The following is a 26,364-nucleotide window of genomic DNA, read 5'->3' as shown; positions in this document are numbered from 1 at the left end:
CTAGAATCCTACCCCCTTGGCTTTTATCAAGGGCTCCTTCATCTCCTCGGGGCTCTCTCAAGACTCAACTACTGAGTATAACTGAATCTCTTCCGCGGAACACCAGCAACACCGTATCCTCAAGGGCTGGCTAAGACCAGCATCGCAGTGGGAACTGCAGTTCCTGATGGAGAGACTGTCTCCCCAGGAGCGGAGTCCTGCACATACATGCTTCATGGGTGCCTACTGTACAGTTCATGGGTGCCTACTGTACAGGTGCCTACTGTACAGCAGGGTGGTATATAGAATAGCTTTCATGGCACGTATTGCACTCCTTAATCCATTCCCTCTACTCTCATCTCCTTACCTTTATGCTCTAGAAACTGCCAGTGTCCCTACAAACCATGCTGTGTCTCCCATCTGGGTTTTTGTATATATTGTTCCAACTTGGAATACTCGCATGTCTCTTTCATTTGTTTAACTCTTATTTATTCTTCATGTTTCAGCTTAGATAACCTTCCTCTGGGAATGGTGATGATTATAGCAGCCGCTTTCATTTATTGAGCTCTTACTATGGGCCAGGCACTCTGTTTAATAAACACTTCTTTACTTTTAAAAGCTCATTTATGCATGCACATATTAGGGAAAAATAACTATAATTTAGTGAGCACTTACCGTGTCCCAGATATTGTTATAAATGTTTTAAACACATGCATACATGTTAAATAACTTGGTTGCGGTCACAGTTGGGGAGGGTGGTGTGGGGCGGGCCCAAACTGGACCTCGACAGTTAGGCTCCCAAGCCTGCGATCTTATTGCCTCACAAGTGTTAACAGGCAGGACCATTATTTCAACCATTTTAAAAATGAAGAAGCAGAGGCCGATTGCTCCCCGCCTTTACCCTCAAGTCTGGACAAAGGTTCTTCCACATGCTCTTTGGCCTCTATCCTCACCCAGGCATCATGTCACGTTGTATTTGCCAATTTGCTTCCCTGTTCCCTTCTTTCTCGATGAGGAAAGTGAAGCAACTTGCCAAAAGACCATTAACCAAATCAAATGTCCATGCTGAGATTTTGCTCTCTCTGATCCAAAGTCTGCATTTTTTCCTCTGCTGAACAATCTCTTAGGGGTTTTTGTTTGTTTTGTTTTGTTTTTAAGTTTTTATTTAAATTCTAGTTAGTTAACATATAGTGTAGTATTGGTTTGAGTAGAATTTAGTGAATCATCACTTATACATGACACCCAGCGCTCATCCCAACAAATGCCCTTCTTAATACTCATCGCCCCTTTAACTCATCCCCCACCTACCTCCCCTCCAGCAACCTTCACTTTGTTCTCTGTATTTAAGGGTCTCTTATGGTTTGCCTCCCTCTCTTTTTTTTTTTCACCTTTCCCTATGTTCATCTGTTTTGTTTCTTAAATTCCACTATGAGTGAAATCATATGTTGTCTTTCTCTGACTGACTTATTTCGCTTAGCCTAATACACTCTAGCTCCATACAAGTCCTTGCAAATGGCAAGAGTTCATTCTTTTTGATCATTATGTGTGTGTGTGTGTGTGTGTGTGTGTGTGTATATATATGTATATATATACATATATATATCAATTTCTATATATATCCATTCTTTATCCATTCATCAGTTGATGGACATTTAGGCTCTTTCCATAATTTGGCTAGTGTTGATAGTGCTGCTGTAAACATCTTGGTGTATGTACCCCTTCGAATCTGTATTTTTGTATCCTTTGGGTAAATACCTAGTAGAGCAATTGCTAGATCATCAGGTGGTTCTGTTTTAACCTTTTCGAGGAAGCTTCGTACTGTTTTCCAGAGTGGCTGCACCCGTTTGCATTCCCACCAATAAGGTAAGAGGGTTCCTCTTTTCTGCATCTTCATCAACGTTTGTTGTTTGCTGTGTTAATTTTAGTCATTCTGACAGGTGTGAGGTGGTATCTCATCATGATTTTGATTTTTATGTCTTTGACGATAGGTGATGTGGAGCGTCTTTTCATGTGTCTGTTGGCCATCTGGATGTCTTCTTTGGAAAAATATCTATTCATGTCTTCTGCCCATTTCTTAACTGGGTTCTTTGCTTTTTTGTTATTGAGTTTGATGAGTTCTTTATAGATTTTGGATACTAACCCTTTATCAGATATGGCATTTGCAAATATCTTCTCCCATTCTATAGGCTGCCTTTTAGTTGTGTTGTTTCCTTCACTGTGCAGAAGCTTTTTATCTTGATAAAATCTCAATAGTTCATGTTTGCTTGTTTTCCTTGCCTCCAGAGATGCGTCTAGTAAGAAGTTGCTCTGACTGAGGTCAAAGAGGTTGCTGCCTGTGTTCTCTAGGATTTTGATGCTTTCCTGTCTCACATTTAGGTCTTTCATCCATTTAAAGTTTGTTTTTGTGTATGGTGTAAGGAAGTGGTCCAGTTTCATTCTTCTTCATGTTGCTATCCAGTTTTCTCAACACTGTTTGTTGAAGAGACTGTATTTTTTCTATTGGATATTATTTCCTGCTTTGTTGAAGATTAACTGACCATAGAGTTGTGGATCCATTTCTGAGTTTTCTATTCTGTTCCATTGATCTGTGTGTCTGTTTTTATGCCAGTACCATACTGTCTTGATGACTACAACTTTGTAACGTAGCTTGAGGTTCAGAATTATGATGCTTCCAGCTGTACTTTTCTTTTTCAAGATTGCTTTGGCTATTCGGAGTCTTTTGTGGCGGATACAACAAACAATCTCCTGTAAATGTGAGCCAGGGAATCTCTCCACAGATGTGCATTCCCGTAAAAACAAAGCAGAGTAACTTAAAGGGATACAGAGAATATTTCTAGGTCTATTGCTTCCTTTCTGACTGGTTCCTTTAGATATGTTTTAAAACATGACTGTGAGGACATGTGATGACAATAACAATAACTAAAGCATTATTAAGTGCTCACTACTTGTTGGCTTTCGTTCGGAGCGTTTCATGTGGATATTCTCATTTATTCCTCACAATAACCCTGTGACGCAAATACTACTATCATCCCTATTTTTACAGATGAGAAAACTGATCCGTAGAGGGGTATGTGACTTGCTTTGAATCCACAACTTGTAGGTACAGAAATTAGATCTTGAACTTAACTTGACACAACTTCTCACTTGTAGGAGAAATGAGATTATTTTCAGTGTTAACAAAAATCCACTGTCAATTACCAAAATTATTTGACTCCTATAACATATCAATTGTATATTAGGAGACTAACAGCAAATGTGCCTTATGTTCAATACCCCTCAGAGAATACTGAGAGATACTTAGAGAATAAGAATGAAATGAGTGTACCTAAAGCCCTTCCTGCTCATATTTTGCGCTTAATTTCTTTGGAATGACCTAGCTCGAAAAGATGATAAAGGGTCTGTGTGGGTCCACCTTTGTTTAGCACAAAGACAGATGGGATCTTGAGACTCTGCAAAGCTGTTCCTCCGCTGGGCATACTTCCTCTTCTCTGTATAAACTGATCTTCCTTAATTGGTGTGAAAGATTCATTGTTCTGACTCTCAGACCAGGATTCCCACACTGTATGTGTTTAAGTCTGGCAGGGCTCTGAAAGGACAGTCTTGTCATGTCTAACCACAGTCAGGACACAGTAGCAGTTCTTCCAGTGACCTGAGACCAAAAAAAAAAAAAAAAAAAAAAAAAAAAAAAAAAATAGAGATATGAAGGAAGTTCGGACACTCAAAAATAATTATTTCATCCCTGGCAGTCCTAACTATGAAAGAAAAGATTGTGGAGCTCCAAGGGTGTGGGGATACACTCAGTCAGGTTTGGGAACTAGAGAATCTGTTTTCTGCAAACAGTATGAGGACATGAAGACAATGAATATTAAAGCTTTCATAAGCTAAGGGAACTATGATTTCACATTTCTACTGTGAGAGATTGTTAATATTGTTCATTTAAATCTAAACTAATCAAGTAGGAGAAAATTCTTAAGTTCAAAGACCAAATCATTCCTTTTTAGTCTCCCCACACAAAAAAAAGGAAGAATCACTTGATACTTTTATTTTTTAATTGGTGTATTTTTATCAAAATAAAATACATTTATTATAGGAAATTATCTCTACAACCCAGAGATAAACACTGATAAAATAACTCAAAATGTTGGTAATTTCTTTCCAAATTTTTATATTTTCCACGCATTACATATTTTAGTATCCTACTCATTTTTCTATGCCATCAAAATTGTTCATAATTTTTTCTATGGCATAATGTTTCTTGTTGAATAATATTTTACCATGTAGTTACACTACAACTTACTTAACTATATTATACTCTTGCTGAAAATGTGGGTAGTTTCTCAGTTTCCTTTTTTATAAAAGATGCTGTATTTGACTTATTTACAACATGAGTCTTGGCTTTTGAGTCTCTTGGTATATAATACTGTATTAGTTTTTAAAAGTTGGTACCATTTTCTTTTCCACCAATGATCTCTTAAATTCTAGTCTCTGCACTATCTACTACTGCCCAGCTAACATAAGCTGTGGATTTCCAATTAGAACGGTTCTTGTCCAGATAGACTAACTGCCCTACTTATCAGATACCATGCTCAACAATCGAACTGTCCTGCATTTGCTATCAGCTTTTAGACACAACCTGATACAAAGCTTAAAAAAAAAAAACAAAAAAAAAAAAAACAATATCCCGTGTATTATCTAATCTAAGTAAACAGACACAAACAATACATGTAGTAAAAAGACTAGAAGTAAATAAATTAAATGTGGATAATGGTGTTCTGTAGGTTGTAAACAATGAAGACTTTCTATCCTTTTACTTTCTATATTTCCTACTATCCTTAAATCAATGTGAATTGCCTTTAGAATGAAAAATACCCAATATACTTTATTTTTAAGAAAAGAAATATAGAAACTAAGCAATTTAGCCTTCTCAAAACCCCACATTCTTCCCATTGAATGATACACAGTTTCCTATTAGTAAGTGAAACACCTATAGTCATAGCTATACCTACAAATTCAAGTGGAGAAGGAAGGCAATCATAGGGATCTCTCCAGGCCAAAAAAACATTTCTGTCTCAATTATCTATATCTTTCAGACAAAATTGTTTTCTGGCTTGGAATTATCCAGGTGACTGCCTCTTTCATTTTTTCCCCTATCTCTACATGTACAACTCTAAGACAATCCTTTACCATTGAAAAAGTGTGAGGAGAACACCATATTAAAAAGGAAAAGATACAGAAAAATTGGGTTGTGGGTATATGAGAATTCTTTGTAGCATCTTTGAAACTTTTCTATAAATGTGAACTAGTCTTTAAAAAAAAAAGTTCATTAAAATAAATGAGAACACATGACCTTTGGAGCTAGCTTTCCGCCTTTGAGCTGCTGTATCACGTTAGAGAATAATTGAATATTTCTGGCCTCTACCTCCTAGTATATCAAGGATAAAAATGCACACACACACACACACACACACACATTCATGTCCTTATATTTACCCAATATTTAGGGGTATTGCAGTCTCATATAAAATAATAGCTACAAAAAAATTTTATGTAAATAACTAAAGAAAGTGAAATGACATAATTCAATAATCTTTTGGCCAAAATAGAACCTATTTTATAAAATGGTAACTGAAGACAGCGAATCTACAATAATCTTTAAATAATTTATATTTTCTTGTAATAATTTTTTCAAAAAGAGAGAAAAGTGCTTTGCTTAAAAACATTCCTCAGTGATGTTTTTGCACAGTCTAATTTTTCCCTTTCATTTCATGATATTTTTTATCTTGCTTTTAAATTTGCATCTTCAAATCCTTTGTAGACCATTATAAATGTCCTTCCTCCTACTTTAAATGTCCTTCCTCCTACTAAAGATTTCCACTTAATAATCATAAATTTGCTTAATGTTATTAACAGACATCTAACCCTTTAATAATTTTCTTACTAAACTATGGATTTACTACCTTTAACATCAATTATGTTGTTGCATACCCAAACATAAACATAGAAGTTTCGATGCAGTCCCAAAAATCATAACCAGACATCTGTCATGTGTATACCTCAGAGCTTAATACATTCTCCTCAAGTCTTCTCCATTATACAAAAAGACACTACCCAGATGTTCAAGCCAAAAACCAAGTCATCTGATTTGTTCCTCCCATGTTACAACACATAAACAAGTCATATTCAGTCTACTTTTTTTGCTTTGTTTTGTTTTCTCCCTCCATTGCCGCTACCCAGGTCCAAGACTTGGACATGGTCTTGCAGTCACACTACTACAATGGTCTCCTATCTATTCTCTCTCTTTTCTCTTTTGCCTCAATGATTCATTTTTCATATTAGTCAGATCTACTTGACACTATCCAAATGATAGGTTTCCCATTGCCCTTTAAACTGGTACTCCTTAACATGGCTTACGAAGTTCTACATAAAAAGGAACCCACTGATTCTCTAACTCATCCTGGGCCTGTCTCTACTCTACTTGGCATCCTCTGCTGTAGCCACTTTGCTGGTTCCTGGAACGTCTCTTTCCTATATTTCAGTCTTTTCCCATTTGTGCCATTTACTAAAGCTAGGGGTCTTCCCAAGACTCTTCTCCTGACCAGCTCTTTCTCATCCTTCCTTCCTCTATATGCCTTCCCTTACTCTCTAAAGAGGCCTCCCACCCTATTCTGCTATATCTGAATACTCTATTTTTCCCCTGGAACATTTCTAATTGAGATGTTAGATTTTTGTTTGTTTTTTATTTTGTAGACTGCTCGTCTCACTCTAATATGTGTGCCCTTCAGGAGAGAAAGTTGGCCTGTTTGATTCACCACTGTATAGCCTGTACTTGTAGTACTTGGCACATAGGAGGGAATCAGTCAGTATTTTTAAGTGAATAAATAGGTTGATGAATTAATTAGGCAAAAGTAGGACCAAGATCTAGTAAATTTCAAAACCTCGTAAGATAAAACATGCTTCTTATCTTCTGTGGATCCAAAGGTCTACACAGCCACATACCAAGAACCCCCCCAAAGTTGTGGGTTAATATGGATAGCATTCATTACAGAAGCAGTGAGGTGCTTTGTTTGAATTGGCTATGTCCACTACTGTCTCTGGAATAGACATTTTGTGCTCGTTCTATTTCAAAATACATTCTATTTCCTTAGAAGCTCTAGTTCTAAATGTCAGCTGCTTTATTTCTAATGGATAAAATAGGTGTTTGACTTTCTTCAAATTCAAATTTGTACATGTTTTATAATCCCTATTGATTTCTTGAGTGGTTAACCATGTACTTGGAGACTGTAAATTATACACTGGGAGTGTGTTAGACCTGTTAAAAGGTAAACTAATACTTGAGACCATAAGTACCATTTAGTTAATAACCAATATCAAGCCCTAAATGCTGTCCAACTGGAAAGAAACTAAGATCCACACCTCAGTCTTAACTATTTCTAGAGCAGTTTTTTTGTACTCAGAGTTATCGCTAAGTAGAAATTAAGGTAGTATGAGAAGCAAATCAGTTGTTCAAAATTGGGAAGAGAGACAGAGAGAGAGAGAGAGAGAACTCATAGCTATTTAGAATATTTGGGGAATGGGGCGCCTGGGTGGCGCAGTCGGTTAAGCATCCGACTTCAGCCAGGTCACGATCTCACGGTCCGTGAGTTCGAGCCCCATGTCGGGCTCTGGGCTGATGGCTCGGAGCCTGGAGCCTGTTTCCGATTCTGTGTCTCCCTCTCTCTCTGCCCCTCCCCCGTTCATGCTCCGTCTCTCTCTGTCCCAAAAATAAATAAAAAAAAAAAACAAAAAAAAAAACCGTAGAATATTTGGGGAATGAATTGTCCTAGATTAAAAATATTTGCATTTAACTGAAGGATACCACTTGAAAGAAAATTTAATGTTCAAATTTTCTTAATAGAGTACTATAAACTCCTATCCTTCTTAAACAAAATGCTAAATAAACTATCATTTTCTTAATGAGTCAGAATCCCATAAAGCATTAGCTATTCAGGCATTCTGAAAATGCAGATAGAGATAATGTGGGAGATCACATGCCACATATGACCTGTGAATCTTATTGTTGAAAGGTCATTGATGTCAGTTTGATTCTTGGTCATTTGCTTCTTTCTACTAAAGGTGAAATGCAGGGGAGGGTGGGTGATGGGTATTGAGGAGGGCACCTTTTGGGATGAGCACTGGGTGTTGTATGGAAACCAATTTGACAATAAACTTCATATATTGAAAAAAATAAAAAAAGTAAAAGAAGTGAAAGCAAAAAAAAAAAAATAAAGGTAAAATGCAGCATTATTTGTTGTATGACAAAATGATCATGTAAGATAACTGTCTTTCTTACAAAATGAATTAATAAATCAAAAACAAATGTAGCCTCTTCCATGAAGTTTTCTATCATCTCAAAAATTCTTCTTAACTGGGATTATTAGCATCTTTTGACATTTCAGCACCTTAAAACATAGTTTGTGTGTGTGTGTGTTGGGAATGTAATGAACCACAGATATTTCAACCTAAATTTAAACTAAGGTAATCATATAATTTACCACCCAAACTAGGAGACTTTTGAGAGTAAAAGCATGCTGGCAAAATAAACATAAACCAAGGCCATCCAGGTCACATACTCGCTTAAACCAATCTTTATTTTCACTGATTCCATGTGGATTATTAAAAAATATATTTCATAAAATAAATAAAAAGCGTATCTGGGTGGCTCAGTTGGTTAAGCTGACTTCAGCTGAGTTCGACATCAGCTCAGGTCATGTTCTTGTGGTTGGTGAGTTCGAGCCCCGCGTCGGGCTCTGTGCTGACCGCTCAGAGCCCAGAGCCTCCTTCGGATTCTGTGTCTCCTTCTCTCTCTCTGCCCCTCCCCCACTCACACTCTGTCTCTGTCTCTCTCAAAAATAAACAAACATTAAAAAAAATTTTTTTTAAGAAATAAAAGATGCAAAATAAAAAGAAATTATTAGTGTAACCATTTGGTTGCTAAACTGTAACTGTATTAGATTGCTAAGGCTTTCATAATAAATTACCACAAATTGGGTGACTTAAAACAACAGAAGTTTATAGTCTCCTGGCTCTGGAGACCAAAAGTGTGAAATAAAGGTGTTGGCAGTGCTACACTCCCTCCGAAGTCTCAAAGAGGGAATCCTTCCTTGCCTCTTCCAGCTTCTGGTGGCTCCCGCATTTCTTGGCTTGTAGCAAAATAGCTCCAATCTGCGTCCATCTCCACATGACCCTCTACGTGTGTGTCTTCATATAACCTTCTTATAAGAGTGGTCATTGGATTTAGAGTTCAGCCTAACTCAGTATGAACTCATCTGAACTGATAACTTATTACCAAATAATGTCACATTCTGAAGCTCCAGAGGGGCATGAGTTTGGGGGGGAACACATTATTCAGCCCAATACAGTACCTAATGATAACATATATGGCTATTATATTACCAAATAATCATTGGACATAAAGTTTTAGGGTAAAAAAAAAAAAAAAAACACACAGTGTATATGAGCCATGATAAAAGGCTGTGCATTTGTATTATCATGTCTCCGGAACAGGATAAATGGAGAAACTACATGGAAATAAATCTGTGATGAATTATCACATCACTAACAGTTTTATTTTAGGAAACAATAACACCTTTACTAGCTGTCTTATTCTGCCTAAACACAAAAATACTTGATTTGTAGACATAGACGAAGATATCATTGAGAAATACCATCAAAACAGAATAACTTTTCAATGCCATTAAACTGTTCAGGGGCTATGCTATGTTCCAAAATTACTTCGTAGAAAAACTATAAAATTCTGCTTAGAATTGACTCCATGACTTTTTTATTATCAGTTTTATTTAGAATGCTAATTTGAAATGTTAAACCAACTTTCAGAAGCACCCACAGCACAATCAGCTCCATTTGTTTCTTAAAATTATGTCTCATCACCGAATATTGGAAAAGATGGTGTGCCTTCTAACCCTTTCATGAGAATCACTTACATTAATTGGGTCAGGTACTAACAAATGGCAGTACTCCAACTTTGCAAATGAACCCAAATCTACACTGTAATTTCTCGAATTGCCCTTTTTGGGCCATGACATCATACGGGAGAAAAGTGCAAACTCATCAACCCATCAATTGCCTATACTTGCACTTTCAAGTCATTTATAGGTGTCTTTTTTGTTCTTTATGGTTAGCAACACATTTTTGCTCTCCAGCCTTTGGCCTTTCACTGACAAAGACGGAGGGGCGTAGCAGATATGCTTTTACCTGTGCGTCGACTCCTGTCACCCTGAATATATACATTCTATTGAGTGTATTACAGTTCTCCACCACATTACACCTTATCTTGCCGCTTAAAGTAGGGATTATATGTGCCTTTGAGAACACATTATCCAAATGTGGCTGACTCTTTGATGCAAACAGCTAAGAGGCACTAGTCTTTTGAAAGTTGCCGCACCAAGGTACCTGTGGCTTCCACTTACGTTGCCTATTCCTATACTGTTTATTCATTCATTCATACTGCTTACTGCACACCCATTTTGTGCCAGTCCTTACACGACACCCTGGAGATGTTACAGTAAACAGTACACAGCCTTTGACCTAAGAGAGAGTATAGTCCAGAGCAAAGTTTTCTTATGTGCCCTGAATGAGTAACAGGTGTATTAACTCATCAATCCACCTTAGCCTTCAGGAGCCTCGGGTGGCTAAAGCCCCCCGGCGGGTGGTCTCCTTCTTTTACCTAAAACCTACAACGTTTCCCATTTTCTATGTTTGCGGCTATGTGAAAAATCTACAGATGCCGCGGTCCAATGCAATGTTTCCCAGAACAGAGGATGGTGAAAGAGTCCCACAAAATGTTACTATAAAGAAGAGAGAGGGTCCCGACGCAAATAAATTTAAGATGAATAATGCGTGTCCTTTCTTGTCACCTCACAATACAGGTTAGCCTTGTAAGGACTCAGAAAAGGTGATCTGGGCTGAGTAATCAGAATTTGGAGGTCAGAGGCATTTAGGTGACAACAGAAGCCCTGAGTTAGGATGGGCTCCCGGGGGAGACTGGTTAAAGTATAAAAAGAGAAGAACTTTAGGAAAGCATCAATACTTAAGGAATCAGTTGGAAAAGAGACACCTACAAAATAGGTACAAAAAAAAAGAATACCTAAATGTAGGAAGAATAACCAAAACAAAACAAAAACAAAAAACCCAAGAGGTACATAGTGTATTAGCCTTGGGAAGAGAAAACTTAACAAAGGAAGAAGTGGAGGAAGTGGTCAGCTGTATCAAATTACTGACAGATCGGGACAGCTGACATCTGAGAAGAGACTATTAGTTTTATCAAGAAAGGCGTTGTGGTTCCGGGTGCTTGCGTGGCTCAGTTGGTTAAGTGGCAGACTCTTGATTTCAGCTCAGGTCATGATCTTGCAGTTCGTGAGGTCAAGCCCCACATTGGGCTCCACACTGACAGGGCACAGAGCCTGCTTCTGATTCTCTCTCCCTCTCTCTCTTTGCTCTCCCTCACTTGTACTTGCTCTCTCTCAAAATAAATAGACTTAAATTTTTGTCTTAAAATGAAAAAAAGGATATTGTGGGTCGACTGTGGTGCCAGCAGTTTCTCTGCAGGGGTGACCAGAGAGCAGTGGGTAGTGAATGGGGTTTAGTGCAGGAAGTAAAGAATAGGAGTGGAGACAACACTTTCATGAAGTTTAGCTTCTTAAGAAGAGGAGAAAGGAGACGAGAGACCTATGAGGGGACATGCATTAAGAGAAGTCTGTAAGGGGTGCCTGGGTGGCGCAGTTGGTTGAGCGTCCGACTTCAGCCAGGTCACGATCTCACGGTCCGTGAGTTCCAGCCCCGCGTCGGGCTCTGGGCTGATGGCTTGGAGCCTGGAGCCTGTTTCCGATTCTGTGTCTCCCTCTCTCTCTGCCCCTCCCCCATTCATGCTCTGTCTCTCTCTGTCCCCCCCCAAAAAAATAAATAAACGTTGAAAAAAAAAATTAAAAAAAAAAGAGAAGTCTGTAAAAATTTTTTTAAATGTTTATTTATTTTGAGGGAGAGAGCAGTGCAGAGCCCCACTCAGGTCTCGATCTCACAACCATGAGATCATGACCTGAACCAAAATCAAGAGTCAGATCCTTAACCAACTGAGCCACCCAGGCACCCAGCATTTTGTAAATTTGTAGGAAGGAAGACATTCAAAAATGTTTAAATGCTAGTGGCAAGGAGCAAAGAACGGAGGAGGGTTGAAGATACAGGAGAGAAAGATCAGTGATGGAGAGGCCCTTGACGAGGATGGAGAGGTTGGGACTCATGATGGTCTGGCCTTGGACAAGATATCTTTCCCAGGATAGAAGGAAGAAGAAAAGAAAAGAACCAGTTTTCAGAGCAGCAGCAGGATCCACGTGGGATAAATAGTCAGGAATCATAAAGGGCAAACAATAAGTAAGATATGGAGGCCAGATACTGTCTTCTGTCTTCATAGTTCTTGACTACCTGCTCTGCACGTTACACTGGTGAGAGCCCTGGCTTTGACTCCAGGTCTGCCCATCAATTGTGCAAATTTCTAAGATAAGCAATTAAACCTATTTGAGCTTGCATTTCCTCATTTATACAAAATGGGATTTTTATAAATCTACGTTAAAGAGCGGTGATAGAGAATACATTTTTATCATGTTAAGTGTTAACACAATGTTGGGCATGTGGTCGATTCTCCAGTAAATGTAGATGTACTATCATCACCTTGTCTGCGGATCGGTTTTCTTCGCTGTGTTTAGAAGACGACAAACAAAATCATGGGGAGACGACCAATGGATACAGTATGTTACCTACGGTACATAGCACAGACACATAGCAAGTGCTCGAGAAATATTCATGTAACAGATTAACACAAGCCATTTTTTTGTCCTGTTTACATTATTAAAACCCTTTTTTCTGCTGCATTTCAGTGCACGCTCCAACCTAAATCCTCCTCGCTCTCTATTGGTTAGCAACTTCAGTGTCACAGAGGAAAACAAACGTGTCACCTGGGAAGGTCTATCAGAACCCCTTAACCATTTCTGTATCTGCAGGGAAAAACAGCTTGACTCGCATAGCCCGGAAGGCAGAAGTAGACAGGACCTGAGCCCTCTGTCACTTACACCGTCATTTTCAGCATTGTCGCCAAACAGGCTCGCTAAGAAAGGATGCCCAGTTGGCCACTGAGCAAATAAATTCGGCCAGATGTGCATAAGTTTAGTTTAAGACAAAAGAAAGAAGGGGAGGGGGGTATTCTTGGCATAAAATGGCTTCCCGTACTTTTTTTTTTTTTCTTTCTCTGAAGTTTGTAGTAAACTTTGTCTTCCAAGAGCAGCTTGGAAGCAAGAAGGGTTGCTGCAGCAAAAGCTCAGTGGGGAGAGCTATGTAGCAAATTGCCCCAGATAAGCTTAAGGCAACTCTGGACTCCTGAGAGGTTAATGATCCCTACCTCTTCTCAAGGCCTGATATTTATGAAGTGTTGTCAAAGACATCTAAAGTTCCATGAAATACTGTATTTTGAAAAGGTCTTCAAGCTAAATCCTCTAAACCTATAGGAGTTACCCACTTTCTGAGAGTTAATAGGCTCTTGACTGAATGGTGAAGTTTGAAAAAGGACCATTAGAGGCAGGGTACGCTTTCTCCCGGTAGCCTGCTCCCTTCATGCTTTGGAGGGCTGTGCCACCGAAGCCAGGCAAGGCATTTCTGAGGCAGAAGACAGAGCAAATGAGTCAAAATCTGCTTACTTTTCTTTTAATAATAAACGTGCATGCGTGTGTGTGTGTGTGTGTGTGTGTGTGTGTGTGTGTGTGTGTTTTGGAGGTCCGGAATTTATAGCTAAATCTGTGATTTAGCCTTGGGATGCCAAATCCTGGAATTGTAATAACTGTATTTGGATGTCATAAGTTAAAATGTTTATGTACAAGTTTCTTTCCCGAGATTTCACAGATTTCCCCACTTTTACCTATGGAAATATATTACCAGTAGACACTGAGATAATAAACCCCATGCAAATAATCATGCAACATTGTTGCATTTCAATCACTCCAGTCCCCAAATTACTATGTCTATTTCAGATGCTGGTACTTTTTCCAATTTAAATTCAAGCAATTCTTGAATAACGTCATTAAGGCCGTGCCTGAGAATGTAGTAACATGAAAATTTGTTTTCTTCCACTTTATTTTAGTTTTTTAATGTCCAATAAGAATATTTATATATGCAAGTGGTAATATGGATAACCACATTTCACATTTTATATTAGTGCTTGATCAATGGTAGGGTAAGAAAGAATTTCTGTGGGGTGCCTGGGTGGCTCAGTCAGTTGAGCATCTAACTCTTGATTTCAGCTCAGGTCATGATCCCAGGATCATGGGATTGAGCCCCAGGTGGGGCTCCGCACTAAGCGTGGAGCCTGCCTAAGATATTCTCTCTCTCTACCTCTCTCTCTCTCTCTCCCCCACTCTGGCCCTCTCTATCCCTCTCCTTCTCTAAAATAAAAAAAAAAGAAAAGAAAAGAATTTCTCTCTGTCTCTACCCATCCTATTCCCAACCCAGACCACTGCCTAACTGGCAAAATTGTGGATCCAAATAGTTTCCATTATTCTTCTGAAAAAAATAGGTTCCACTGGTAGAAGAAATGTTGAATTGGTAACCAAGGACTTGGTTTCTGTTTTGAAGTTATTTTTCCAAATCTTTAATAGACATTAAATAACTAGGAAGATTGGGACTTCTCTTTACAAAACTTGAGAATCAATTGTGTCTTTAAATGCCTTCACGTCCCTTGCCCTAGCTGTCGCTTTTAGCTAGGATTCTCATTTGAGTCTCTTGTCTTAGAGGCTTTAAAAAAGGAGAGAGACTTCTCATCTACTCATCTGCGCCTTGAAGAAACCATGACAGCAGGTGAAGCTATTATAGAATTTGTTAAGAAGAACAAATACAAGTTGCAAGACCTCCTATTGCATTACGTTCAGAACCTGTTCAATAGGAACACTTTTCTGGTCTTTAAAAACCCTCGACTATAATTCAGGCTCATATTCAAGATATGAGTCTTTACTGCCACCTCATATGTTTATACGTGATAAAGATAAGGACACGAAATCCTAAGAATTACATATTTTCTCTGAAACCAACTCTAATCAACAACAGGGACAATCGTGACTTTACTTCTAAATTCATAATTTGGTTCTGTCCCAGACACGATATAAATATAATAGAAATAAAGACAATTTTTCTTTTTCATGTTCGTTAAATAAAACTATTTTCAAACTGCTTTAGAGCTCTGGCAGGAAGTAGGGGACAGGTAAAATCTAGTAATCACAACAGGTGTGCAAGTATGTGACTACTTCGGTGCTGGGCTTTCCTTGTGCCATTATTAAATGTAAAAAACAAAAATATTATATAAATATCTTCACAATGGAAGACTTCGTTTGTTGGAAAGGTGTGGCACATTGTGTGTGCCCATAGGAAAAGCTTGTTAAAAAGGTAGTAAATGAAATGATGTTACACGTATGTCTGCACTTGTCAAAGATAATTTATGATGTGAAAGCATGCTGTTAAATATTGAATTTAAGGAGCGCCTGGGTGGCTCAGTCGGTTAAACGTCCAACTTCAGCTCAGGTTATGATCTCACGGTTCATGAGTTTGAGCCCCACATCAAGCTCTCAGCTGTCAGTGCAGAGCCTGCTTCCGACTGGCTGTCTCTCTCTCTCTCTGCCCCTCCCCTGCTTGTGCTCTTGCCCTCTCTGTCAAAAATAAATAAACATCTAAATAAATTAATTAAATTTAAATCCACAAGCATACTTTTTTCCAAAAGGAAGATAATGCATAGGGGAGTTCACTTTAGGCTAGAACGTCTGAATTATGGGCATTGTAAATATTTAAGATATTTTATACCCTTTGATAAAGTAAATGTTCCCATAATTCAGGCAAAGTGATTTCCTTTATTTACTATACCTAAATAATGTCCCTATTTGTCTAATTCTTTTTCCCAGCATATCAAAAGTAATAATATTTCACATTAAATATTAGTAAATATTTATTGGTAATTTAAGTAACTATTAGCAATAGAAACAAATATTACTCTTAGAATGCAAAGAACCTAGAAGTCTGAAACAATCGAGTAACACTACACTTTTGTTACTACAAAACAGGAACACTACAAAATTTGCACAATAGTAAGAAGGCTTTTTTTTAACACCACCAGAAACCCACTACTCCTCATTCACTTACTGAACCAGTTCTAGTTGCTTAAAAATGTGCAGTGGAAATCTGGCTCCCGAAAACATCCACTGAATCTTCGATGTTACCTCTGGTTTAGGATCTTTCCAACTTACTCGGAAATCCTTACACAGAAGCAGACCACTCCTATAGAGAATCAGTGACATAAGGGATTTGTATAGATTCAAAAAAAAAAAGGCCTGATTAAAGCAAAACCGGGCTATCTCCAGAGAAATATCATCTGATCAGCCCCCAAAAGGCCTCCCAGATTACAGTGCACTATGGGTAGGGCTTGTAGCTACAGAACTTTGATCTTACAAAACACCCAAAGTGAGTGGGCTGGAGAAAGCTGACTCACCTTCCCCCCCGGCCCCCCAAAAAATACACAGAAAAGTCAGAACCAGTCAGCTCAATTCATATGAAATATAATTGTCAAATGGATGAGAAACCCAAGGTGGTACAGTTAAAGCCATTCCCAATTTGTAGGCTGCACGGAAGTCAAATTGTTTTGAGACTGTTCAGAGAACAGAGCATCAGAACAAGAGAAATGGGTTGACTGAGTGAATACTTAATAGCATCAGACACTAATAGTTTTGTGCATCCATTTCTGCAACTAGGACTCTAGGTTTGCAAGTTCAGGTTGGCTTCTCAGGGCACCCCACCCTGGAGAGTACTTGAATAGAGACCATGAAGCTCCTTTTGCCACACTCTAACCTTTGTCCAAGGAAACATGGTTTCTTCGGAGATGTGGATAGTTTTAGTCCAGTTTTACACTCTCATATTTCTGCCTCAGTCCATAATGTGTTTATTTGCCAGATGAATTCTCTAAACAGATTATTCCCAGCTTTGGGGGAAGAGGAAGGCAGGAATAACGCTGAACACACACACACATACACACACTCCAGGTTATATAGACTTAAGTCTCGGAACTGCTTGGCCTGCCTCTGCCCCTTTTCTAACTACTTCCCTTACTTGCCTTGTGGTAAGGTAGAAACTTTCCCTGTCTCTTTCCCCCCCCCCCACCCATCTCTTTCTCTGAAAGCACAATGACAGAAATGATACATGCAGCTGTGCTTTAGAGCAACCCACCTCTATAGCTCTTGACTGGAGCGGTGACTAGCAATAGGTATGAAGCCCTGTTAACTGCTACAGGTAACTCAGATTATACCAGAAATTGTTTCTTAAAAGGGTCCGGATCTCTTTCAGCATAAATCATTTGTAAACAATTGGGTGGGAAATCAGTTAAGGATTTTAAACAAAAACACGAAGAGTTTCTACCATTGTCACTATCTCTTTTAGCAGAAAGAGCACAACCCTTACATTAAACCTCTTTTTCAATGGAGGACAGAGAAATTGACGTCTAAATTGTCAGCCACTGTAGGAAACATATGGACTGCCAAAGCGTAATTTTTATATTTTTTGAATCTTGAAATGCTTCTGTGTGCATAAACATCAGGATCACCAATATTATCATCCATACACATATTTGTTCGGAATATTAGATTTCTGTGTCTCTATTCTTCTTAATATACTTAAATCTCATTTCTAAAATATGTCTATTGCATTACTAGAAGTGGTTATACATTCAGGTTTTCAATCAACTGGTTTACTTGGTTGGATTGACTATAAATTTGTTGACATATATTGATGATTCCTCATTTTCTTGCTCAGGGATCATTTCTTCTACTCATTTATTTTCAATCTCTCTAACTTTCTCATTTGACAGTATCCTATGAGTAGCATAACAGAGCACTCCAAGCTCATAAGGAATGGTGTGAACTAATTAGCAGATTTTATGGTAGAAACTATTCCCCTCACACGTGATCATCCTATCTGGGTAATAAACTTTGTGAAAGTATCTGGTTCTTACTACACGAAGGCAACAGTCTAACTCAAACAAGCTCTTACTTTGCCCTTGGACTTTGGTTCATAACTGTGGATATGGTATCAATCCAGAAACAAAAGCAGAATGGGGTGAGGGACGGAGTTGAAAATAAAATAGCCTAAAAACGGATTTGGAGTTAAGAAAATTCTTGATCTTCTTCAGCAACTGACAAAAAGAAAAATAGTCCTAATAAGATGTGTTCAAAAAATTGGCTGGAAATCACGATGTATAACTGAAATTTAGGGACGTTACAGAAAGTTCCCCTCTGTGCAGGTGTGCAGAAGCACTGAAGAGTTACTAACAAACACTGAATACAAGTGTTGAATAGTTTGTCATGGGGAGAAGATCCAGAACTAAGAATGAGAATCAGTGCTGGTTCGTTACATAAGCAGTGGGGCTGGCTGGCAAAGCCCACTGTGAAAGTCGCCTTTAAACAGCAGGTGCATGGTTTGACCACTGCAGCTTGTAGCCTCCTGGCAGCATCAGCAAATGAGCCTAATCTTCTCTATGGATTTATGAATGACCACAAGCCATTCCCAAGGTACATCGAAATACCATGATTGGCCTGCTTCCAGTTTAATCACATATTCCCATGTTGGAAATTGCACCCAACATTACTTATTTCACTCTTTTGTGTGTTTGCTCACTGAGGCTCTAATTTGTGTGCCCAAAACACCATGACACAATTCCAAAGTAGCTTGGAAAAATGGGAGAAGACAAAAGAGAAGGTTTTGTATATTCTTCGTCTTTTCCATGGAAGCGGTTCATTAATTTTAACTATATTCACCAAAGTAGAAATATAAGAGATACAGTGCAAACAAAATATCACCTAAATAGGTAAAGAGACACAAATATAGAACAAATGAATGATTTAAATGTAATCTCCAGTCTCTCTAGCAGCTTATGACAAATCGTTCATTAATTTGAGTATGTGATTTGAAATACTACCCATCATTCGAATGTACACAAATATTCCCACGCAAGAAAACACTTAACATATTTGACGATATACTTCAAACTTTAAAGTTATGCAGAGGACACCTAGACCTTAAAAGGTGTATAGTAGATATTTTACAGCTCTGCTTAAACATAAACAATGCATTTGTCTGATTCACCAATATTGAAAGTATTTTTTCTTCTGATGAATATACGCATCATCTGTGATCGTCAATACAAAACTATAAGGATGCACTGTAATAAAAGCTATACCTCTACGTGAAATAATAGGAAATAATCTATTTCATGAAAATAGTAATTCATTCTTAATCTTCCATTACCACTGCTTCCATTACTTCTATGCCAGTGGGATGGAAGAGCGTCTTAGACTGAGTCAAAAAGTTCTGGTTTTCATGTGCTTAAGCAACAATTTTAAAGTCTGTCAGGTCAGGCCACAGATTACAGAAAAGACTCAAAAAAGACAAAACTTTGTATTAGAAAATGAACATATTCCAAAGACTATTTAGAGATGGTATTACAAATAGCAAGCAAATGTATTGGGGCTAACGGTCAGAAAAAGTATTTTAATGTCTTCGTAGAAACGTAAGAAAACAAAACTCGTTAATGATAGAGGAAAGGGTTCATTTTAGAACACAAACTTTTTCTTTATTGTAAGTTTAACTTCCACATAACGTTGTTAACACAGGCCAGCTACCATGCATTGGAATACACTCACAGCATTCAATATGTACTGTGTTAGTATCTACATAAATGATTCTGAAATAACGTTTGTTCTTTCGATAGCTTTATTTTGGCAATAAGAAAATGTATGGATGCTAGTAAAATGCACATTCACAGTAAATGAAAAAAGCCTGAAAGAATACATTTGTTGCAGTTTGCATTGGTTTTGGGAAAGGTCTGTTTAACAACTGAACACAGCCATATTTTGACTTTTAAGCTCCCACACTGAGAAAGTATCCAGGTACGGCAGCAATTTACTCTTAGGGACATTATGCTGGGCTTTGAAATTCAAAAAATAGGATAGTTCTTCTTGAATTATTTTATGATCAATGTACAGTCTCTACACAAGGAAAATTAAAGCTGTCTGACAACTCATAGAAACATCACTGGCTATTAAAGATGGAAGAAATTGCATAAAAGCATGAAAAGCATTGGGTAATTTTGCAGTTTCATCTCTAAACACAATTGTAAAGATGTCTGTCTTTCAGTTCTTTCTCCCTCGTTCTTCTGAAGCTTAGCCTTTTAGTTCTTGCCCTTTTAAATATTTTTGCCTACTATAGCTTTGCTTCTTAATGTCCTGGTTGGTCTTACTGGGCTAAGAAAGTATTTACAAGGGGTGCCTGCTTTTATCTGTATTCACAGAGAATGCTAACAAGTTAGAAGAAAGTGCAAGAGAGCACCACATACCTTGCCCAGAACATTACAATGGTTTCTGCATGCATGGAAAGTGTGAACATTCTATCAATATGCAGGAGCCATCTTGCAGGTAATGTTTTCACTCTTTAACTATTAAAATGTGGAAAGTAAAAATATAAAACTAAATTCTGGATGTTTGCAGAGAATTGGATGGCATTCTGTCTGACTGAGTGATCCTCAGCAAAACTTTCCGCTGCCTCTCCCCCTCGCCCCCCACACAGACCCACTAGAAAACCCTGAAATGGGTGTGCCTTACACACGGGAGTACGATGTAACATATTATTATGTACACTCTTCTAGTAGAATTTTAAATTGTACTTTTGGCATTGCAAGCTTCTTAAAAACTCAACCTCCTCCTCTGGTTTATTCACCACTCTTTCCCATGGACATAGAATAGCTCTTGACACATAATAGGTGCTCAGTAAGTATTTCTGAAATGAATGGATGAGGACTGACTATACATTAAGAGAACATGATCACTTCTGGGAGGTCTTTTCCAGAGTCCTTCAGGTGTTCTAATAAATATTATCAATCTTGGTTTTGCTAGACACATACTCTTTTCTGCGGATCTGCTGTCCAGAAGCCTTGTATAGTGAGATTATTAGCTGTACCTCCCCAGATTCTAAGTAGGTTGATACCCAAAGAAATTCCTTGTCTGAATTTACTTAATAAATATAAATATCTGCTGAATATTCATGAATAGAACATAATTATTTCAGAGATGGTAAAGCCAAACTTAAAAAACAAATGCATTTTTATAAAGGAAGGTACAAGTGGCATATGATGAAATAGGTTGTGTATTGCTATACAGTGAGAGGACTTTCTCTCTCTTCTCTCTTCCTCTTCCCTCTCCTCCTTCTTCTCCTCCTCCTCTTTTTCTGTGTCTCTTTCTCCCCCCCCCCCCCGCCAAGAACTATCTTCCTTTTATGTTTTCCTTAACTGAACACCCTAACACCTACCTTCCAGTGAAGCCAGGTAGAGTGAACAAAACTGAGATTTGTTCCTGCTGCTCTCTTATCCTTACCAGGGTCCCCATTACTGAACCCTTCTGAGGCAGAAGGAAAGACCTCAGGATGTAGAAATTCCACGTGACGTACTAAAATAATTGCACAAAGCCAATGACAAGTTGATCCTCATTGGTGTTGTTATGTGAACTGGTTCTTCATTCCATTGTCAACTGCTAGTTGCAACCCAGAGATGGTCTACTGGAGCTTTCTGATGAGGGCTGAGTGAGTGAGAAGCAGCATTCATTCTCAGATGAATAGCACATGGGTTTATTTTACAGAACTATATTGCCTACACCATACTTTTCTTCCTACTGAAATTTAACTAACATAAGTAGACAACTTTATGATCAACAGATTAAAGACGTTGCTTGTTGTACTTCTGGTCTAAATATTTTTCAACAATCAGTCTCACAGTAGCATAGAGAATGCTTTATCCAAAAATAAATAAATAAATAAATAGCCCTTGTTTTTTACCTCCATCCTCCGAAACAAACCTTTTCTCAAGATAATCATGTTGGCTTAGGTTGACTGAAGAGCAAGTTACAGAAAATGTGAGGCTCACTTGAACAAAAATATATAGGAAGAACAATTACCTCTGGACATCTCTTACTTCTCGCATGATCATCATCACCTACCAACCCTCCTATCTTCAAAATCTTATTATGAGTATCAAAGAAAAACCTCATGTTTTTGAAACCGAAAACACACGGAGATCTTGTGGAAAATAAGTAGTAGAAAACCATATCTACAAAGTAGCATTTTTTTTTTTAGAGAAACAAGAAGATAAATGGGTGTGGGCCAACTATAAAAATGAGTCTCCCAGCTATAGGTAACCGGACACTTCATTTCTTCCAGGTGCGATGCTGGTTATACTGGTCAACACTGTGAAAAAAAGGACTACAGTGTACTGTATGTTGTCCCCGGCCCTGTACGATTTCAGTATGTCTTAATCGCCGCTGTGATTGGAACCATTCAGATTGCTGTCATCTGCGTGGTGGTCCTCTGCATCACCAGGTCAGTACCTGTGCTCAATGGCCACCCAGATAAAGGAATATGTTGTTTCTCCTTGCCTGAAACAGTTCACTCTAGATGTGAGTCCCTTCGTGGCCTCTGTGGTCATCCATTCTCTGGAGTCCAATTTCCTCATCATAACAGCATATGAATAGCATCGATTTTCATGCTGGAGTAGTACAAATTATTTTCCTTATTTTTTCACGTTGATGAGGATTATTTATTTCTGAGGCAAAGATACTTTTTTCTTTAAAGCATAATGCCAATCTTTGTTTAAACCTGCTCTTCTCTTTTAGCTATAAAAAGTCAGTCCTCATTCAAACTACAAACAGACTAATGAAATGACCAGTGTTTCCTTCTTTACTCAGATCAGTATGCCAAAAGAGGTCAGAATAGATTGGTTCCAAGGCCTAGAAACGTGGTAATGTATAGCTCTCATTTGTGGTACTTCTATTTCCAAGTGTAACTCACAGATATAATCATTTTTAACATATTTGATGTAAACAAGTACATTTTTGTCTTAAGTTAATGAAATAGCTTTTAATCACAAAATTCAAAGACAGCGGCTATAATTTAAAAAGATTATGTCGCAGTACATGAAAACCTTTGGTATAGGGAACAGGCAGCAAATATGACGATGAGCATTTATATCAAACTCCAGGACAATCAAATGGTAATTTGTTTCCTGGAGAGTTAGACTGAGAGAGATCCCTCTGGATCCAGTTTCAACAGGAGAGAAAAATCATGGTTAATCAGTGATGTTTGACATTGTGCTTGAGGTAAAGGAAGTAAGGCCAGGTATTTACTTGCTTAATTTTATCAGTGTGTCAATTCATGGCAACCAAACTCGTACTATTTACACCCTGTCTAACCAGCCATATGATTGAAGATACTTCTTTCTGACCCGATTTCATCCTCCTTGAGATAAAAGTTCCAAGAAAGTTTTTCAAGGTTTTTGCCAAATTCACAAGACATTTAAACTTTCATTCATTTATACAGCTCTATAGTAAATCAGAAGGTTTCCTCCAAAATTATTTTTCTACAGACAGGAAAATAAAATAAAGCATCATATCTTTAGAAAATAAAGGCCATAATACATCTCTGTAGCTGTATTGCACTATCTTCTTTGAGGACAAGTGTGGCATTTGCTCTTGAAAAAGACAAAATATGGTTCATAAATCCTTTCTGGGCCTAAAAGCTTAAGGGAAGATCATCGACTGGAGCTTTGTGCTGCTCGAAGCCAAGTTGAGCTCATCAACTAGACTCTCACGTTTAGATGCCAAGTGAGTCAATGGATTATGTTAAAATAGATTCTAGGGAACATAAAGATAACTCAGGAAACCAAAAATACTGAGTATAAAGGAAAGATAGAAAAGAATCTAAAACACAAGAAATGGTGCCATGTTACTCTAAGGGGCTTGAGCCTTCTGATATCTACACAATGTACACGAGCAACCAAATTCATATTAATAGGTCTGATCTCATAACTGTTGGATTTGCTACTTCCTGTACTGACAAAAATGCAAAGCTTTCAATATTTTAGCATATGTCCTCAAGTTTGTTATTAGCCACAGTCCTGTTCTCATACATAATAAGAACAGCTGGAATGCCCAGGGTGTGCACGTATGCATACACACACACACACACACACACACACACACACACATATTTAATAACGTGAGAAAGGAACAGGTATCCCCGTTTTCAAAACAGAGGCTCTGAGGTGTGAGAAGCTAACAAATTGCTAAGTTTACACATGAGCAATAAAGACAGCTCTGGAGTCCAGGCTGCCTGGTGCAAGAGCCTGCGCCCTTAACCACTGCTCATCCTGCCCCTCGGTTGGTCATGACGTTGTGTGTTCTGATGCTCACGACAGCCTAAACTGAGCTCCAAATTAGAGGAAGCCATTTTTTCCAGGCAAATGGCCGTTTTCATTTTCCACGTTAAAACAAAACAAAACCTATTCTCTGTTTACTTCTGAGGAGGAGTACGTGAGCTAAGTTACCGTCATTGTAACACGTTTTATAAATCTGTCCTGGGATGTCCTAGTCTTCCAGAGTCTTTCCAGGAGTCATACTAGTCAACAAGCCACACTTTTCCCAGTGTGGATTCATTTCATTCTCATGGGAACATTCTGCTCCAAAACCAGATTTTCCAACGAGGCCATCTGCCCGTCACCCAAACCCTCCCTTTTTCTGGCCACCTTGACCATGCTTGCCTGTCAAGACCCATTCCAACATACCCAGTTGCTAAAATATTTATAAAATTGCACCAAGCAGAGATCTGCTCATTCTCTTCAATTTTTTTTTAATTTCTCCATCACCTGGTCTCTCCTGTTTTTTCTCTCCTCTCCTCCTCCCGCTTTCTTTTTTTCTAATTGCTTCCCCTTGTTTTTATTATGTTAGTCAAACATCTGTCCTCCTTCTAAATACAACATGTGTCTTAAAATTATAGACATCCAGAGACATGTTCTGGAATGAAAAGAGTTGCCCTGTTAGGAAGATGGATTTTTAATCTTTTTATCTCTAGCTCCGACTTGCTGGGAATGCGACTTTCGGCTCCACGTTCATTTTGACAGATCTGCCACACCCCTGGAAAAAATATAAATATATATTCTGAAATATTTATTCACGTATGAACATACATATGAATATCTAATCCCCGATGCCCATCTTACTATAATAGGATTTGATATGAACTTTACATCGTTGTTCTTATTTGCATCGTCAAAGCATTCTTTTGTTACAAGAGAAAAGACACCAGACAGACCAGAGCTTTTCAGATAATTTGACTAAATTTAGCTTTTTATAGAAGCTAAATAACGGGTCCCACTTTATGTCTCTAGTTGAGAGTATTAATATGTAAAAGTGATATTAGGCTGGACCGGAACAATATCTCTTTTCAGTACATATCAGATATTAACAGTTGGCTCATTCTCTGGTGGGATAGAATTTAAACTTGTAGCACTGAAATGTCAATATAACATTCATCCTTAGGACATTTAAAATACAAAATTGTTGAAGACCTTTAAAGTGAGAGGAGATGAGCTCACAACTTGCTTGATCGCATTGTGCTGAGTCATTCTTCTGCCTCACTGAGTGAGCAGAGCAAGACTAGGTAACCGCGTTCCTCCCCGACTTCTGCCTCTGTTCCTCAGTTCTCCTCAACAAATGCTTAAACGCAGTGGCAAGGAGAAGCAAACAGGAAAAATCTTCCAACATAATCCCAGCTTCTGCTGCTAATAAATTCTTTGGTCTGAAATATTTCGACAGTTTGCTTAATCCGTGACTTCACTCTGTAATTGTAGGACCAAATTTTAGGTATAGCACTGGACTAAGATCTGTGAACTTTCCAACCTTCTAGGAAATGCCCCAGAAGCAACAGAATTCACAGACAGAAGCAAAATACAGGGCACTACAGTTCAGACAACACAACAAGAGCATCCACGAGGTTAATCTAAAGGGAGCATGTTGCACAGTGGCCGGACTACCGAGAGCTGGGACTACACAATACAGTATTATAGACAAAAGAATAAGACAAGAGATCTACACATGTTGCCTTGCATTTGTGGTAATCTACACCAATGAAAACATGTACTACAGCTATATTTGATTATGTATGGATATATTTGAAATAGTATACATTGTCTTGATGTTTTTTCTGTAATGTAAATAAACTATTTATATCACACAATATAGTTTTTTCTTTCCCATGTATTTGTTATATATAATAAATACTCAGTGATGAGAAAAAATTGGCATTCTTAAATGTGCGGTATCTCATAACTGTAAATATAATCAAGCTAGTACAATCTGTACATGTACCAGTAGTTCATCTTTCCCCACATCTTGAGACAGAGCATTAGTTTATACAGGACTCAGTGGCTAGGTTTTGAGTGAT

General features: G+C 38.1%; 1 protein-coding gene across 2 annotated transcripts in view; it reads left to right on the top strand.

Moving 5' to 3' along the window:
• The window catches only part of TMEFF2 (transmembrane protein with EGF like and two follistatin like domains 2), a 232,658-nt gene extending 206,501 nt beyond the window's left edge, over positions 1-26,157 (top strand). For both annotated transcript variants that reach the window (XM_086719176.1, XM_086719175.1), the window contains 3 exons: positions 20,393-20,516; positions 22,309-22,467; positions 25,828-26,157. In XM_086719176.1, the coding sequence (XP_086575302.1) occupies positions 20,393-20,516; positions 22,309-22,467; positions 25,828-25,924 (380 nt within the window). In that variant the 3' untranslated portion in view covers positions 25,925-26,157. The remainder of the gene's footprint in view (positions 1-20,392; positions 20,517-22,308; positions 22,468-25,827) is intronic.
• The last annotated feature ends 207 nt before the right edge of the window (positions 26,158-26,364 follow it).

The sequence above is a fragment of the Puma concolor genome, chromosome C1 (genome assembly GCF_028749965.1).
Source record: "Puma concolor isolate L17-30 chromosome C1, mPumCon1.1.hap2, whole genome shotgun sequence".
Classification (NCBI taxonomy): domain Eukaryota; kingdom Metazoa; phylum Chordata; class Mammalia; order Carnivora; family Felidae; genus Puma; species Puma concolor.
The sequence above is the reverse complement of the archived record's forward strand: the minus strand, read 5'-3'. Positions and strand labels throughout refer to the sequence as shown.